This window comes from Elephantulus edwardii, unplaced genomic scaffold, assembly GCF_000299155.1.
Source record: "Elephantulus edwardii isolate Elephantulus edwardi_28Jun2011 unplaced genomic scaffold, EleEdw1.0 scaffold00005, whole genome shotgun sequence".
Classification (NCBI taxonomy): domain Eukaryota; kingdom Metazoa; phylum Chordata; class Mammalia; order Macroscelidea; family Macroscelididae; genus Elephantulus; species Elephantulus edwardii.
In genome coordinates this window covers 30,454,040-30,471,503 of record NW_006399755.1, presented here as the reverse complement: position 1 = coordinate 30,471,503, position 17,464 = coordinate 30,454,040, and the positions used below count along the sequence as shown (strand labels likewise).

The 17,464-nt window shown below is 38.5% G+C and overlaps 2 protein-coding genes across 2 annotated transcripts in view; one reads left to right on the top strand and one right to left on the bottom strand.

The window, feature by feature from the left end:
• INADL (InaD-like (Drosophila)) overlaps nucleotides 1-17,464 on the top strand; it is a 462,714-nt gene that overhangs the window by 242,158 nt on the left and 203,092 nt on the right. The window contains exon 28 of the mRNA XM_006879774.1: nucleotides 9,271-9,467. Coding sequence (XP_006879836.1) covers nucleotides 9,271-9,467 — 197 coding nt within the window. The remainder of the gene's footprint in view (nucleotides 1-9,270; nucleotides 9,468-17,464) is intronic.
• On the bottom strand, nucleotides 10,609-16,403 carry LOC102871660 (39S ribosomal protein L42, mitochondrial-like). The gene is made up of 2 exons (XM_006879773.1): nucleotides 16,393-16,403; nucleotides 10,609-11,026 (listed from the first exon to the last, which is right to left on the bottom strand). The coding sequence occupies exons 1-2, from the start codon at nucleotides 16,401-16,403 to the stop codon at nucleotides 10,609-10,611; spliced, it is 429 nt and encodes a 142-aa protein (XP_006879835.1).

The following is a 17,464-nucleotide window of genomic DNA, read 5'->3' as shown; positions in this document are numbered from 1 at the left end:
AGGTTACTCTTGGATTGTCTTGGTTTGGTGTTTTAAGTTCCTCTTGGTGTTAGCTTGCAGAGTTCTTTAATTCTTCGAGTTTGACTTCTGCCTATTGAAAATATTCAATCATTCTTCTTTTGAATTCTGTCTCAGAAAGTTCCATCAGACTTTCTGGCTTCAGGAAATCCATGGATACTCTGTCACTTTTTTTTTTGTGGGCGGGGGGATTACCTCTTGTGTGTGTTTATGTAGGGTGTGAGGTAGTCTGCTTCTTCCATGTCATTGCTGTGGTAGAGTTTTTCATGCTTGAGGTCTTAGCAGGCTCTTGGTTTGCAAACCTTTGCTTAGGAAATCACTGCTCCAGAGGAGGTTGGGGCAGCTATACTGCCTGAGTTTCTCTCTGATCTTTTGACTCAAGGGAAGATTTGCTTCAGCTGGGGAGAGATATAGCCTGTGAATTAGCAACCTTCTTTGTCACGGAACTGCTACAGCTAGGTGGGTCCAAAGTGCCCAGTGTTAAATGCAGCTCAGGCCCTGGGAGAGGGGACGTAATGTCTTTACTTGTGATATTGGTGTCCCTGGTGCAAATCAGAGGGCTGACAGCAAGTCATCCTCCAGGTGATAGGGCCTGATCTTTCAGGCAGCTGGACAAGGGCATCCAGGTGGCAGGCATGGGCATCCAGACAACAGGTAGGAGCCTTCAGGCAGCATAGCCGAGTCCTTCAGGAGCAAGTTTTTGGGGTCCATGTGACAGGCACCAGGCCACATTGTTTCCAAGCACTGGGGCCATAGTCGGGTGCTCCTGGCAGGAGAGCAGTCCAGGCCACATGAAGAAATTTTTAAGACAGGTATTTAGCTAATCAACCAGTAGAAATCGACATGTGGCTGTGGTGATGCGCTCAGCTGTGGCACCATAGTGTTGCACATGGCTTTGGCGAGTTCCAGCGATTTTAAGCTATGAACAGCTGAAAGAAGATTTTTTTTTAAAGTGGACTTTGTGTATACCTTAAGGCTTTTCCATTTGGCCCCAACTCCTGATGTCAAGTGTTTCTTTCCATTCTGTTGACTATAATTGGACTTAGTTTGCTTTTACAAAAGCTTTCTTTTCCTACCTAAATGGAAGAATCCACTTTTCTGACACTAATGGAGTGAAGAGGTGGGTTGGATTTCCTGCTTTTCACCAGTCTGTAAGGATCAATCTAATTCTAGTCCAACTTATAGTTGTACTTGTGGCCTTTCTTTCACTAATCTTACCAACTCAGTGCTAGGTCAGACCTCTCAAATTAAAGGATAGAGTGCTCTAGATTGCCAAATGGTTGCAGGACCTTGCATTCAAGCTTGGGAACCCTATGAACTCCACAACTTTCCTACCTGCTAGCTGTGAATTTGGGATTTTCTCGCTCTAGCCTTTCAAAATGCCAGCACAGCCCAAAGGTCCCAATCACTTACTTCACTTTTCATCTTCTGGTTCCCACTGCTCACTTTAGTTTGAAAATTCATTAGAGTGTTTCCTAAATCTCATAGGAAGTGCTTTTCTTTTCTTATAGTTTTTGAGGGAGGACTCCAAATTCCCACAACATGAGATTTGAGAGGCTTCTCATGATGGAGTCAATACATTCCAAACTGCTCTCTCATAGGCATTGATAGCTTTCCTTAAGTAGGAAGATCATGGAACTGCCTTGTCCATGGCTTTTATTGAGCCTCTCATTATGTAATGCAAAATCTGATCATCATTTTTTAGCAAAAAGTGAAGAGTAGATACTCCTGTTCTTTACAGACTAGCTGCTCATAAGAATTGCTTGAGCACCGCATTACTAAGTGTTATTCCTAAACTTTGTCGCAGACCTCATTGATGTAATATTTCAAGTGATGAGGTCTAGACATAATTATTTTTTAGAACATTTCATTAGTAGAAAATGTACCTCAAACATAGTTACTATATGTCTGTCCCAAGTGCCGCAATTCAAATGACACACAGCTTGTATTTCTGAAAACCCACTGGAGGAGGGTCAGCTATGGGTCAGTTCTGACTTGACGGTACATATCAACAACAATTATGATGTACAAGGAGTGGTTAGCAATGAGGTGTGGTCTGAGATGTTAGCTTTATATGATTTCCTATTTTTTGCTTGGGTTAAATCTTTCTGGTTCTATGATATGATGAGAATAGCAATTATATAACTAAAGAGTTAAATTATGTCACGTCTTAAATCCTTTTGTCTTAGACTGGGCTCTCTAGAGAAGCAAAATCAGTGAAGTGTGTACACACACACACACACACACACACACACACACACGGAAATAGAGACATTGCTTTATTTCAAGGAAATGGCTTGTTTGCTTTTAGGGGATGACAAATCCCAGATCTGTATATCAGATCTCAAAAGGGAGCAAATGAGAGTTTGGGGAGGCAAATGAATCCAGGTTGATGGGAGGCAGGCAGGATTCCAGACTACTGGCTCTGGAGGATACCAGTGTCAGAGGCTGACAAAGATCATTGTTTGGATGTGGGGTCACAGATAGCTAGCTTTGGAGACTGAAGAGTCTGAAATGAGAACTTGATGAAGGTTGCTGGTTGACTTTTGGAGATCTTGAGACAGATAGCTAGATATAGATCAGACAAAAAAGCTATATAGATTTTGGCCAAAGTCCAAACATACTTCCAAAGTAGGCTATACCCTCAAGAGACTTCCTCTTTAACAAATACCTTTCTTTTTTTCATTACTGTCCTCTCAGAACCGACTCATGTCTAACTATCCAGCATATTTTCTGAGGCTTTAAATCACATGAGATTTATCCCTACTTTCTTTCTCCCATGGAGCGAATGGTGAATTTGAACTATCAGAGTGGGAGTGGGTCTATCTTTGGGTTAACAGCAACTACCTACTGATTTTGCCATCAGTTGTTTCCATTCTTTGGTACCATTGAGTTAACCACAATTCTTAGAGACCCTATCAACAATAGACCTGATCCTTGTCCTATCTTCACAATCTCTGCTATGCTCAAGTTCATTGTTAAAGTCGCAGTGTCAGTCCATTTTGCTGAGAGTCTTTGTTTCTTTCTCTGACCCTCTTTGTTCCTGGCATTATATCTTTTTCCAGGAGATTGGCTCATACTGACAACATGCCCAGTGTCTGTGAGATGAAGTTTCATTATCCTTGCCTCTGAGAACCATCGTGGTTGCATTTCTTCTTAATCAGACTTGAATGGTTTTGGTTTTTTGTTTTGTTTGTCTTCAAATATTATTGCACGTTTAATGTAGCATTTGAAAATGCATTCATGAAACAATCTACAGACATCTACTGCTTTGACAAAGAATATGTAGAGTAGAGCTGGCTGTCTTAGTGGTTTATTAGGGAAGAACTTTACAAACACTGTGTTCTCAGCAGTAACAGGGGCGGGAGGGAGCTTCAGAGTATTGCGCTTTTTCCAGGCAGCACAATGTGAATGGTCAGTGGTCTGGTGGAATTTGTGCCCCTTCTAGAGGTCGCAGCTCTTAAGTCCGGCAGATGTCAGCCCACACATCTCCTGGTGTTTGTGCACAGGCTTTGTGATCCATTGAGTGTCAGGATTTCTTCTGATCATTTTATGGAATGGATCAATGAGTATAACTTGGAAAAACTTGTATATGGAATCTTCACCCACCCAGTAAGGATTCAGGACCTTCAGGGCTCCACAGTGGCAGCAAACTCACTCCTCAGCTACAGACTGAAGGCTTTGTGCAAATTTCAGCTTGTTGATTCCATGGTGGACAGGCTTGCCATAGATTCCTCCCTTAGGGAGGGTGTATCCGGCCACCCTGGTGAACTCGAATTCTGTAGATGACATAACCTTGGTTGGCCTTGTTGCCCACTCTGCGCTCTGGACGGGTGGTGGGCAAGACCTGGCAGCAGCGCACCTGCAGGAGACAGCCCATCACGTCTGACCTCTTCTTCCACCTCAGCTCCTGGAAGTACTCGTAGGTCCCCATCTTGGCTCACTGGATGAAAATGAAAAAGCCTTTCTCCTTGTTTATTCCTTGGCAGTTCATACAGTACTTTTTGCTAACACTACAATTCAGAGCTATCAGTTTTTCTATCATCCTTATTCATTGTCCAGCTTTCAGATGGGTAGGAAGCAACTGAAAATATGGTGGCTTTTTTCAATTTCATGTCACCAGAGCTCCCTCCCATTAATAAGACAAGACTGACCATAATTTTAGCAAGACTGCTTCTAATCCTGCCTTATTAACATCAAGCTGTTAGAATTTACAGCACAAAAAAAAAAAAGAATTTACAGCACATAGGGTAGTTACATTGTACTCAGATTCCTGGCCACTGTGACACATAATATTAACTGTCATATCCTTCTAGCTATGAGTCTAAATAAAAAAACTAAAAATATCTAAATTTTGAGACCTGAAAATGTTAACAATGAAAATTCAGTTGGTGATTAAAGAGCATGTGTGTTACAGAACATTTGACACCTTCTCTATCACATTTACTATACTTACTGTTTTATGATATGCATTGAAAAATGAGAAAGTATAAACATTTTTCCTTTTCAAATTTCTTTCGTGTAATAGAGCAGAATTAAAAAAAAAAACATGTATAGTAATTTGCTTTCCTAAGTTCGTCTGATGTACTTTGGGCATGTTGCAAGGAGGGACTGGTCCTTGGAGAGGGACATCATGTTTGGGAGAGTAGAGGAACAGTGCAGGAGAGGAAGACCTTCGATGAGATGGACCGATTCTGTGAGTGGAGTGGTGGGAATGAGTGTGTTTGAGACGGCGAGGTTGACAAAGGATAGAACGGCATTTAGGGCTCTTGTACATAGGGTTGCTATGAGTCCCAAGCGACTCGAAGGCACATAACAATATCAACAACAACAAGTGTCCTAAAAGAGAGAAATTCAGTGGCATCATGGTAAGGAACTGTGTTGTCAATCCAAAACCATGCAGTTTGAATCCACAAGCTGCTCCACAGGAGAAGGATGGATAATCTCTTCCCTTGCAACTAATTGTCACTAAAAACCCGATGGAGAGCTAGCTGTGAGAGATTGATTGTTGTTGTTGTGTGCTGTCCATTCGAACTGACCCATAACCGAAACAATCTATTAGTGCTCTGGGTGAATTTGTGAAAGAGAGAATCCTTGGTGATAAGTGTAGGGGACAAGACAACTTAGCAAAACCCTTATATGGAAATTGCTTCTGTAAGTAACAGTTTAACTTTTTGGTCTTAGTTCTTTTCCCTTTGCAGTCAGATGTGTGTTCAAATTTCCTTTCTTATTCACCGTTTGGCATATGTTAATCTCACTATTCCACCCACCAGGAATTCTTCATATAATTAAATTCTGAACTTTATTTAAGTCCCACTTTAAACCTTACTCTTTCATAGACTAATTCTAGCCCTATCAATTCTAGAAACTTTAAAAATAATTATTTCTTATACAGTTACTTTACTATTTGTTCATTGATTTGCATTAGCACATATGATGGTTAGAACATTTACTTAAATAACTGTTTTTGTTTAATATTTCTGGTGTTTATGGTTGCCTCCCATGTTATGCTGTATAAGCATCCATAAGGATACTTCAGCTTTTCTGTGTCTTTTTCACCATAGCAGTTTAATGGCTTGTTCTAATCTCTAATCTTAGTAGCTAACCCACAAAAATATCCGTGTTTTATTTTTGTCAAAAAATTATATAGGGGGTGGCTCCTTGGGGGCAAGTATTCTGGGGCTCCGTCTAACACACTTTGGACATATTGTAAGGAGAGACTGGTCCTTGGAGAAGGACATCAAGCTTGGGAGGGTAGAGGGACAGTGCAGGAGGGGAAAGCCCTCTATGAGGTGGTTTGATTCAGTGACTGGGGTAATCGGGATGGGAGTGTCAGAGACAGTGCGATTGGCATAGGATAGAGCAGAGTTTAGGGCTGTTGTACATAGGGTTGCTATGATTCGCAGGCGACTCGATGGCACATAACAACAAACAACAACGATATAGGGAATTGTTCCTTAGTGGTAAAATGCTGTGCTGCTAATCTGAAGGCATGACTTTCAAATCCACCAGCTGTTACACAAGAGAAGGATAGGAAATCTCCACTTGTGTGATTATACTGCTTCTGACAACCCACAGGAGGTTCAGCTATGCATCGGTTCCAACTTTATAGCACATAAACAACAACATGATGATATACTTTTTCCTTACATGGAGGACAATTTTATTACTTTACAACCCTTCATATCACTAGATGTTGTTAAACACGATATTTATTGTTAATAACATGCATTATTCATTAAAGTCCCCTTAAGAGTCACTTCAAAATTCTTGGCAAGTAGATTAATTCTTCTAAAATAAGTAGCATTACACTTAATTCTTTTACTAAAATAAATGCATACAATTTTCATAAATTTAACTCTTATTTATTGACTATACAAAAGCATTCAACAGTGGAATAGAAAATGATTCTGGATGACAGAATATTTTTTTATGTTCATGCAGAACTTGTATAAAGACCATGAATCAGTAGTTCAAATAGAATAAGAGAATACTATATGGTTTAAAATTGGGAAAGATGTGTGACAGGCTTGTATTTTTTTCACTATTCCTATTCACAACAACAACAAAAACAACAAAAAACTGTTTAGTTTATATCCTGAGAAAATAATACAAGACTGGATTATATTAAGAATAATGCAGTTCCAAAATTTAAGGAGGCTTTTTAGTAACCTACCTTATGCAGGCTGTACAACCTTGCTTAACAAAGTGAAGAAATCCTTGAAGCACTATTGAAGAAGACCAAAGACCTCAATTTTCAATATAAATTACAATTCAACATAAATAAAAGAAAAACCCTCACCACTGGGTTAGTAGGTAATATATGAAGATTTAAGTTGTCAATAATTTCATTTCACTTGGTGCTATTATCTATGCTCATGATAGCAACAGTCAAGGAACTGAAAGATATTTAGCATTGGGAAAACCTCCTGCCACAGACTTCTTTTTTTCTTATTTTTTTGAAAAAATTGATATAGGTTTGCTTACAAAATTTATGCACATTGTTTTTCATGCTACTGTTCTTCATTCACATTGTGTTTCATACTATCATTGTCATTCATTTTGTTTTATAAAATTAATTAATCATCATTGGACTATGCCCACCTTACCCTGTCTTTTCATTGCCCGATTGGATCTTTGCCATTCCCTTTGCCCTCTCTTTCCACCCACCAAATAGTGCAACTCTGTGATTTTGCCTCTGCCCATTATTATCTCTCTGTTACCAACCCTCTCTCTTCATCCCCATACATGTTTTATTCATTTTCCTTCTATTTTTACAACACTGGTGTTATGCAATATTTGTCCATAGGAGACTGAGTTAGTTCAATTAGCATAATGTTCTCCATTCTCTCCCAAATGCTAAAGAGCAAGGATATCAGTTTAAGGTGTGTGTGACCTAAGCTCTGATATTTTTATTGCTTATTGTACATGTGATAGTTGAGTAGTTAATAAAGATACCTGAATAAGAGCCAATTGTTTTGAGTTACAGTGCTGGCAGAGTACTGAATACACCATGGACTGTGGAAAGATTAAACAATTCCCTTTGGAGAAAGTACAAGGAGGGTGCCACTTGAAGGCAAAGATGATGATACTTTGTCTCACTTGCTTCATGCATGGGGACACTAGTCTTTGGTGGACTAGTCATGCTTGCAAAAATAGAAGACAGCAAAAGAGAAAGATCTTCACCATGACGGATTGATGCATTGGTTTAACAATGGGCTTAAGCAAGACAGAAAATGTGAGAATGAAGAAGGGGAGGACAAGCTTTGATCTCTTGTTCAAAGGGTCACCACAAGTTGGCATAGGAGTTGGCTGTATGACACCAATACAACATCAATAACTCACTTTGTGGGGTGCAATGCAAAATTATTGTTTTTGCTTTTTCCCCCCCAAATATTGCTCAAGTCATAGGGTTTTCTCCAAACTGAGCAATGCACTTAAAAAGCTTTGTTTGATTAAATCTTATAAAATCATGCAGTGGCTCTACTGTCTTCCCCTCACCTCCATTTTTCTTATAACTAACTGTGTTGTTTTCAACTTGGGAAGGTTTTTTCCTAAGAACAGAGAACATAATGTAAGTCACATGTCAGATGGAACCTATCGATCTTTAGGAAAGACAGTCTCCTAATTAGTTATTCATCTGAAGACAGAATTGCTTCAAACAACAGCTCCTAATCATCAAGCCTTTCATCCCTGGCAACACACCTGGCTCTGAATATGTGCTTTCTGAGATACAAAATAAAATACCCATATTTCTATGGAAATAATGCTCAAGTCATTTTCTGCACACTGAGCCTCCTCCTCATGCTTTATTCTCCTATGTATTGTGTGTGCTGCATGCATGTGTGTTTTATATGCACACATTATGTTAACCTGGAATAATTTACCATGCGGCTTTTTCCACAAAAAGTCAAAACAAAATACTCACAGCCAAATCCTGAAATAAGTAATTTAAACCATAAAGAAGAAGTGGCCAGGTGAGAGGGAAGAGAGAATAGAAAAATTATAATACAACCTTTTAAGTCCTTTGGCATGTATTTTATTGAATTTCTCCAACACACATGAAATGAGCTCTATGATACTCCATTTACAGATAAAGAAATTAAACCCTCAGAGGAGTAGCAAACTCTCTAGATGATTAGTAAGTACTAAATATATGGTATATTTATGCTTTGAGCTGTCAGGTCTAACAGTTAAACCAACATCCTCTTTTGCCCTTGCTTTTGCTCATAAGATAATGTTATTTCATATTCTTTGTGTACCTTAAATACATAAGTGTATTTTGAATTAATTCTTGATTCTTTTGCTACTAAACTTTAAGTTTATAAGGAGAAATCATGTCTGTTTAGGGTTGCCTAACTAGGAGCAGGGGCTTTGCTTGGAAAAGAGCTGAAAGGAAACAGTTTTTGGTTGTTTGGGAGGGGAGGCAATAGATTCCACCACAATATATTGATTGCCTTACTAAAAACAATAATCTATGGGATTTGGTATGGACATGAACAATGAGACACGGTATCATGGGTAATCAGACTTCTTAGGAAGAACAAAGATATACTAATTGGTTTTTTATTGCAACTTATGTGTAACACCATGTATTATCTTAATTATTTCTTTCTCAAAAGAAACTATTAAAGCAAAATTACAATAAGTGTGAGGAAATGCTGGTATCTTTGTAATATATGTTCTATTGCTTTATTGTCTTCTTGCCTCACCTCCCTACCCTCCTTTTTTATTATTTTTTTTTTTACATAGAAAAAATCAGGCAAAGGTATGCAGACTTGCCTGGAGAATTGCACATTATTGAACTTGAAAAGGATAAGAATGGACTTGGACTCAGCCTTGCTGGTAATAAAGACAGGTCACGCATGAGCATATTTGTGGTGGGAATTAACCCAGAAGGACCTGTGGCCACTGATGGAAGAATGCGCATTGGAGATGAACTTCTGGAGGTGAGAAGCATTCCACTTTTAATTTCTGTTTTTGGGTTTTGGTCTTTGTGGGTTTTTTTTTGGTTTTTTTTGTTTTGTTTTGTTTTTGGGGGGGTTTTGTGCATAAAGGAATGCATGATGTATAAGGAAATGTGGAAGAGAAGAATTTGAACAATTTCTTCAACTCTTAAAATAGTTTTCCAAAGCAATCACAGAAAGTAGATTGTTGCTTGTGAATCTAAGTCAATACTATGTTCACAAAATTATTTACGTGCTTTTATATGAAATGATATGTTATAGTTGTTAGATGCTGTGTAGTTGACTCCGACTCATTCCATGCCCCTTGTGCAGGGGGTCAAAATCTTTCCTGATCCTGGACCTTCCTCAGTCTCTGCTTAAGTCCATTTTTGGAATCACTGTATCATTGTGTTGAGAGTCCTCCTCTCCACCTTTCTTAACATGGCATCCCTTTTACAAGGACGAGCCCTTCTTAATAACAGGCCTAAAGCATGTGAGACAGATCTCATAGTCTTTGCTACTAAGGAGCGCTTGGCCTACACTTCTTCCGCATAGATTGTGTTCTTTTGGTAGTCTAGGATATATTCCATTCTCTGTACCAACACCACAATTCAAAGCCATCAGTTACTTTTCAGTCTTCTTTGTTCATTATCCAACTTTTGTATGAAACTGTTAAAAATATCCTGAGTTGGATTGGGCACACCTTAATCTTTTAACTGATACCCTGTTTTAATAAGATGTTACAGGAACATTAAAACCGTGTAACTTGTTTTTACTCTCAATTCCAAACCTAGAAGCCATACTAACTGCTATGGAGATGATTCCAACTCATAGGGACTCCCATTGGGTTTCCGAAGCTGTAAATCTTTATGGAAAGAAACCATCTGTCTTTCTCCTATGGAGCGGCTTGTGAATTCACATTGCCTTCTTGTCTGTTAGCAGTCCAACATGTAATGTCCTACATAATCAGGAATACTCTCCATTCCAAAAGTTTCATAAAAACTAATTTGATAGTGTACCAATCTAATGTCCTTAGTTTCTTTTAATAGAATTTTTTTAATTATTTAACATAGCAGTGAATACATCACATTTTCTTACATGAGACAATATCATTTCCCTTTAATTACTAACGAGATCCTGAAAATCATCTTTCTTTTGGAGGATTCTGTTTCCTATGATATCCGTGATACTCTCCTTGAGGATACCAATGGTGCTTGGTAGTAAAGAACATTTGCCTAAGTTGTTCTACCATAGGTCCTTGCTCGATGAGTTCATTTTTTACTTCTAATCTGATTTTCAGCACTTGGTCATGTGTTTCTTTACTATTATGCACAGGATCTGGCCAAAGGATGGGTTTTGTGTGTTGATGCAGAATGCCCACAGAAAAGTGGTAGCAGACTGTTGTTCCGCCATTAGATGTCAAAGCAAGCTCCACCTTGCAATTATAGTCATCTGGAAGAGAAGAATATGTAGATTTATGATGAACACAATAATAAATTCCATTTTGAATTGGAAATAAATGTTTCAAGACAGTTCTGTTGGACAGTGCCCATTTTTTACTGCTGCTACTGCCATGGTGACTCAAGATGATTAGCAGGTGGAAGGAAAAAGTGGTTTTGAAGACAGACTGCTTTAAAATTTGCTTCCAGTCACACTTATTTTCATCCCTTGACAGCTTTTCATGGTGAACCCACCATCTTGTCCCAATCAATGTCGTTAGTTTTGACAGATGATGGTAGAGAAAACAAAACTTGGACTGGTTTTGTACAAAAACAAGGAATGATGAATGTCTATCAAGATAGTGATATGGGTTAAGGTCGTATTACTTATTTAGGAATAAGCTAGGAAGCTAAAGAAATTAGCTTTTCTTTTTCTAGATGACTTCATCCTTAATCCTTACTGTCCTAAATTTTAACACAGGGATTCTGTTTTTAATTTGACCTTCATTTGATATTCATTCATTTTTCCACTCAGCTATTATTTTTTAAATAATCTACGATTATCTGCTGTCACCATGACTAAAACATTCAGCTCTTGGTGAAGAAGTTGGAGGTTTGAGCCCAGCTGTCACTCTACAGTAGAGAGATGGGGTAATGTGCTTTCATAGAGATTTACAGGCTTGGAAACTGTGAGGCAGTTCTATGCTGGAGGTTTGCTGAGTCAGATTTGGATCCATGTCAGTGAATTTTATTTGGGATTTATCATAATGCAGACACAGAAAAGTAAACCAAACATGTCCGATCTCTTCAGCTAATCAGTATTCACTATGATGTAGTTTTACTTAACCATTCAGGTCTCTTGCATAAAATCCTTTGATGTTCAGACATATATGGGGGCAGGGAATGTCTGACTGCTGAGTTGAGTTATGCCTTGTATGATTTCCTCTTCAGGCTGACTCATAATAAACTTCACAGTTATTTATAATTCCACTCATCCAATAGTATCTACAGGGAGCTCTGGTGACTTAGTAGTAAAGGATTGCACTGCCAACCCAAAGGTTCAAATCCACCAGTTGTTTCATGGGAAAATGAGTCCCTCTTGTGTGTGCTATTTACTGCCTCTAAAAACCCACTAGAAGGTCAACTATGCATCACATCCAAAGGATGGTGTGTAACAATAATTACAACAGTAATATCTACAACCCAAACTTGTCAGACAGAACTTGATGCTTTCAGCATTCCCATCCCTCCACATCTCCATCGCTTTACTTCACCTAAAAAACCTACTCCTACAAAGAAGTGATGCCAATTATTCTCCTTTTCTTAATCATTTGTGATATAGAAGCATCATAAGGATCATCCACAATGGACAAGAACACTGATAATCACTAAAATTATACAAAATCAAAGATAACCTTGTTGTTGTTGTGTACCATCAAGTCGGAACTGAGCTCCAGTGGATTTTCAGGGACAATAACTTGTGTGGGAGGAAATTGCTCATCTTTCTTCCACAGAGCAGCTGGTAAATTCAAACTACATACCTTTGCAATTGTATCGTAATTCTCTATCACCAAGCCACCAAGCTCCCTGGTAATACAGTACATTATGTGTTTGACTGCCAACAGACAGGCAGACAGTCTGAATCTACAAGATTCTCCACGGGAGAAAGACAGGTAGTTCCTCTCAGTAAAGGTTACAGCCTCGGAAACTCAGTGGAGGATCCCCATGAGTTGCAATCACTCCATAGCAATGAATATGGCTTCTGCGTTTTAATTGAAAGTAAAAACACGTCCTAAGATGTATGATCAAAGATAATAGTATATATTAAATAATAGGATTTATTGCTATGAGTTTATTTTTCCTGACTGGTACTAACTGACTTCCTCTGAGCAAAGAGTAAAGGGAAAGTGGTTGTAATAATGGTGAAAGAAGGACTAATTTATTGAGTTGTTATTATTAGCACTGGGCATATGTAGTATACACATATGTATTTAATATTCTGACAATCATATATGGTACGTACTAGTTAATCTTCCTCATATGTGTAAGAAAACTGATTAAATGGCTTACCTAGCGTTGCAAATTTAGGTGACTTGCTGCGATAAGAACTCAGGCTTGCCTAACTTCAAGACTAATGCACTAGGCTTTGAAGCATACTATATTTTCTATGGTTCTTCTTTAACCAAACCTGTTTGTTTAGATCCAGAGGTATCCTAATTTATGTTGCTCTAGACTTTAGGGAATCATATCTACTAAATCACTCTGTAGTGTTATATGTACCTCAACACAGATTTCCTGTAATGCACAATAAAGTAAAATGTCCCAACAGCTGTAATTTGGGACACAAAGATTCTAGTTCTGTTCTCTCTACTTATTAACAGTCAAGATGTAATGTCCTATGGGATCCAGACCAACGAGTGTGCTAGTATTTTATTTCTGTCTGACATTATTAGATAGTGGTAACAAATGAGCCGTGGCTGCAGACTAATGAGACGCTTCTATAGGTCAGACACCAAATTGTGCCCTGGAATTGGAAGGCCTTCTTTAAGTTATTCAAATTCTTTCAGTTTGCATTTCAGGTTTTAGCATAGTGGTTGTCACATAACTGACTAAATGAAATCATTTCTCACAGACAGAATCTTTAGGTATCTCTGCTAGGTTAGGGACTGCGAGGAGTCTCCTAGGTATGAACGATAGGAACACACTGTAGTGCGGATCCTCTCCTGTTCTTTCCTTTGTGGTTTTGAAGCTAGCCCTTCCCTTGCTATTCAGCAACTTCACTTCCGTTTAGACATGCAGAGAGCAAGATTAAACATGGCAATAAGTTAATTCTTCTCCAGGCACCAGTGATTCTTTTGTCTAAAAATAAAATTACAATGACAACAAAAGGTAAAAAAAAGTTGGAACACACAGTCCTATCACAGATTTTTGGCTAATTATCTCCTGTAATCTCAATTATCTGTCTTTTCAATAAAATTGTTCCTTCAACAAATAACTTACTGTCTTATAGAGCAAGCCTATATATAACAAATAGCTGGCTTTGTCAGACAAAGTACAATACAATTGCAAATAGTGAGCAGCTTCTGAGAATACTGTGGAAATTAATCAAAGTGTGTCAGGTTTTACCCCAGTATCTGCCACATGATGCTATCTTAAGCTATAGTTCTTGTTGTTGCTGTTGTGTGCCTTCACGTTGGAACGAACTCAGCGGACCATCTAGCCGGTTTCTAGAGGCTGTGAATCATAGGGGAGAAGACTGGCCATCTTTCTGTCATGGAGCAGCTGATAGATTCATTTTAAGTTTAGCAGCCCAACTCTTTACTGTTAGGCCATCAGCGCTCCTATACACAGTCATATTTTGTTCCTAAGTTTTGATGGGGTCTTGTGTATTTAAATTCTTTTATATTTGTTTATATAAATAGAGATGCATTCAAAAGTGTGTCCCGAAGGAAAACCATTCATTCAGTGCTCTGATATACTGGAAAATGAAAAAATGCATTTTACTGTTCTAAGTCATCTTCTCATACAAATTTTTTTTTAAGCCTTAGATCAAGGGATGCCAGGGGAGTAGATTCATATATGAAACTACCTTCATTATCTGGTGCTCCCATAACAGAAATAGTACAAGTAAATGGCTTTAACGAACAGAAATAGATTCTATTTTGGGAAGCTACAGGTCCAGATTCAGGACACCAAGTCTAGTGGACAGTCTTATCACTCTGTCAGTTCTAGGGGAAGGTCCTTGTCTTTTTAGCATCTGTGGGCCCAGAATCCCTTGGAGATCACCATGTGTTTAGCACCAACCTTCCCTGAATCTGGACGTTTGAGCAGGGTCCCTGGGCCTAGTGGAGGCTCTGTGCCTTGCTTTTTTTCCTTTATGATAGCTAAATCCCTCCTCTATTCATAGTCCACACCCTTGGTGAACTTCCCTTAAAATGGATCAGGCCCAGTAAAAGTAAGACTAGCATATTGAATTAATGACAAATATCAGAAAAGGTAGGGAGCTTTGCTGTCCTAATCTGTGGAGAGTTACGCTGATAACCCAATGGTGGTTCCTCTCAACATTCAGATCCACTAGCATTTCCTGAGAGAAAGATGGAAAACCTTCTCCTGTGGGGTTTATAGCCTCGGAAAATCTACTGGCAGGTCAGTTTTGAGCTGATTCCAAGGTTCAAACTAGACAGCCATGAGTTTGAGGAATTTATTCATTGTATTTTTTTAATCGGGAAAGTAAAACCTTCGTGTTAAATTAGCTGTTCTTTGAAAATTGCAGTATATAAGATTGTAGAACAAATGTCTTGTGTAAGAGCCATTTGCAGTGGGATTTTAGATTATGCTTACTGGGGTAGGGCAAACTGTATCTATTTCCTTACCTAGATATAATGCAATGGACCTGGAAGCCTCTTTGTGTGTGTGTGTGTGTGTGTTGTTCTCTCATCAGAGCTAAGTTGTTCTTGTTTTGATGTTCTGATTGTTTTTACACTCCTTCTTTGCTTGTAGTATTTTCTCAGTTTTTGTGGCTTTTTTTTGTCTTATCATTGCAAACTTTGCTCACAGTGTCCTTTTATTCAGGGTTGATCATATAGGCCCTTAAATGAGGTTCACTAAAAGAAAGTAAAAACGAGAGTGGTTGAACATAGAGTATGGATTATTTGAAGTCAGTTGCTCTGCTTCTCGAGGAGAGAGATGCTGGGTGTCTGGTCCAACATCCACCAGCCACTTTGTTGCTGTGGGACCAAACTGTTAACTGGAAGAGGAGTGGGTGAGTTTGCTCGATTGATGGCCCATGTCATGGATAAAAGAAATTTTGCATTGAGACCCCAGAAGACAATGTATGTGATTAAATCTCAGCTTCTCTGCGCTCTCCTGCAATGCTGGTGTGGGGGTTATTGAATTAATTTCAGAAGGCATTAGCATATAATTACCATGTAGACTGGAATGAGACTTGCACTAGTGTATTGGTTTTCCCTCAGCAATTAACCCCAGAAAATGCACAGGCCTGGGCATGGTGCTGTCAAATGAATGTAGGATTTATTTATAATCTTCCCTACAGTGCAAGTGTGGGAAGAGAGAGAGCTGTTAGTGCTGTGTAGGGAATTGGAGTGATTTGTCAGGCTGCAGAAGCAGCCAGAAGGAAAAAAGTGGGTGGTTCCAAGAGTGCACAATTGATTGGACTAGCATGGAGAGCTGCTTCGTGTCTGGTTTCTGCACTGTTTGGGATAGGGGAAATCTGAGCTGCATTTTCTTTGTTAACATTCATCCTTAGGATAGCCAAAACTAAGGCATGCCATTATGTATGTAGGAAATGGTTATTTAAGGGTAATTAAAAAGAAAATACTTTACATATTTGCCAGTGATGAAGAAATAGGACCATAGGTAAACTTAGATCTTGTTCAACAGTATTTATTGCGTAGGAGAACAAAGTAGAAGCAATAAAAGTAAAATGACTGACTCAGGTACTTTAAGGTGGTTCTTGATAAAACTCTGACCTGAGGGCCATTAGCGCCACTCAGTTTCAGCAGTGTATCCTTTACAATCTTCACATTCTGTTTGTTGCCACTAAATCAGTTTTGGAATTTTAGTGAAGATTTCAGACATGGTTTAGAAGTATAGGACAAGAGTATATAAATTATTAAACTAGGTGTTTCCATGGATAGGATTAGTTCTCATTTATAACATAAAAGTCCAGTAATCTAAATTGACTCTTGTAGGTTATCATAATGTCATGTATTGCATTGTTTCCTTCCAAAATAATGTCAATCTGGCTCAGCCATGATTCCTGATGCTGTGTAGTTGTCCTTTTTGAAAGACCAGGAGCTGGTTCTCTGAATTTAGGCATCTGATATCCTGAACTGTGAGGGAATAAATTTGTACATTAAAGCCATCTGCTTGTGAATTTCTGTTATAGCAAAATTAGATAACTAAGATAATCATGTACAGATGCCATTTTTATGCTGTTTCTTAATAATGTTATTATGTCTCAAGAAATTTAATGTAATATTCCATTATTAAAACTAATGTAAGGAACAGAAAATTGAGCATATAGTTTCAAAATTTCAATAAAAGTCATCCCCCGCAGTTTATTAGGAGATAAACTTTGTGTGTGTATTTGTGTTTATTATGAATATTCACACACACACTTTCCTTCATTGACATTAAGTTTCATACAATCATTGACATGGTGTTTTTTCAAATTAATCATCATTGGATTATGCCCATCATTACCTCATCTTCTCTGGTACCTGCTGGATCTTTTCCATTTCTTTTATTCCCGCTCCCCCCACCAATTTGTGTGACCCTGTGATTTCTCTCTACCCATCCTCACTTCTCTGCTCCCACTCTTTCTCCCCTTGGACTGCCATACACATTTTACTAATTATCCTTCTATTTTTACAATAATGGCCTTATGCAATATTAGTCCTTATGAGACTGAGTTAGTTCAGCATAGTGCTCTCTAGTCTCTCCCAAGTTATGTAGTGCTTTTAAAAATCATAGCTCCTGAGTGCTGCATAGTATTCCATTGTGTGAATGTACCACAACTTCTCAATCCATTCACTTGTA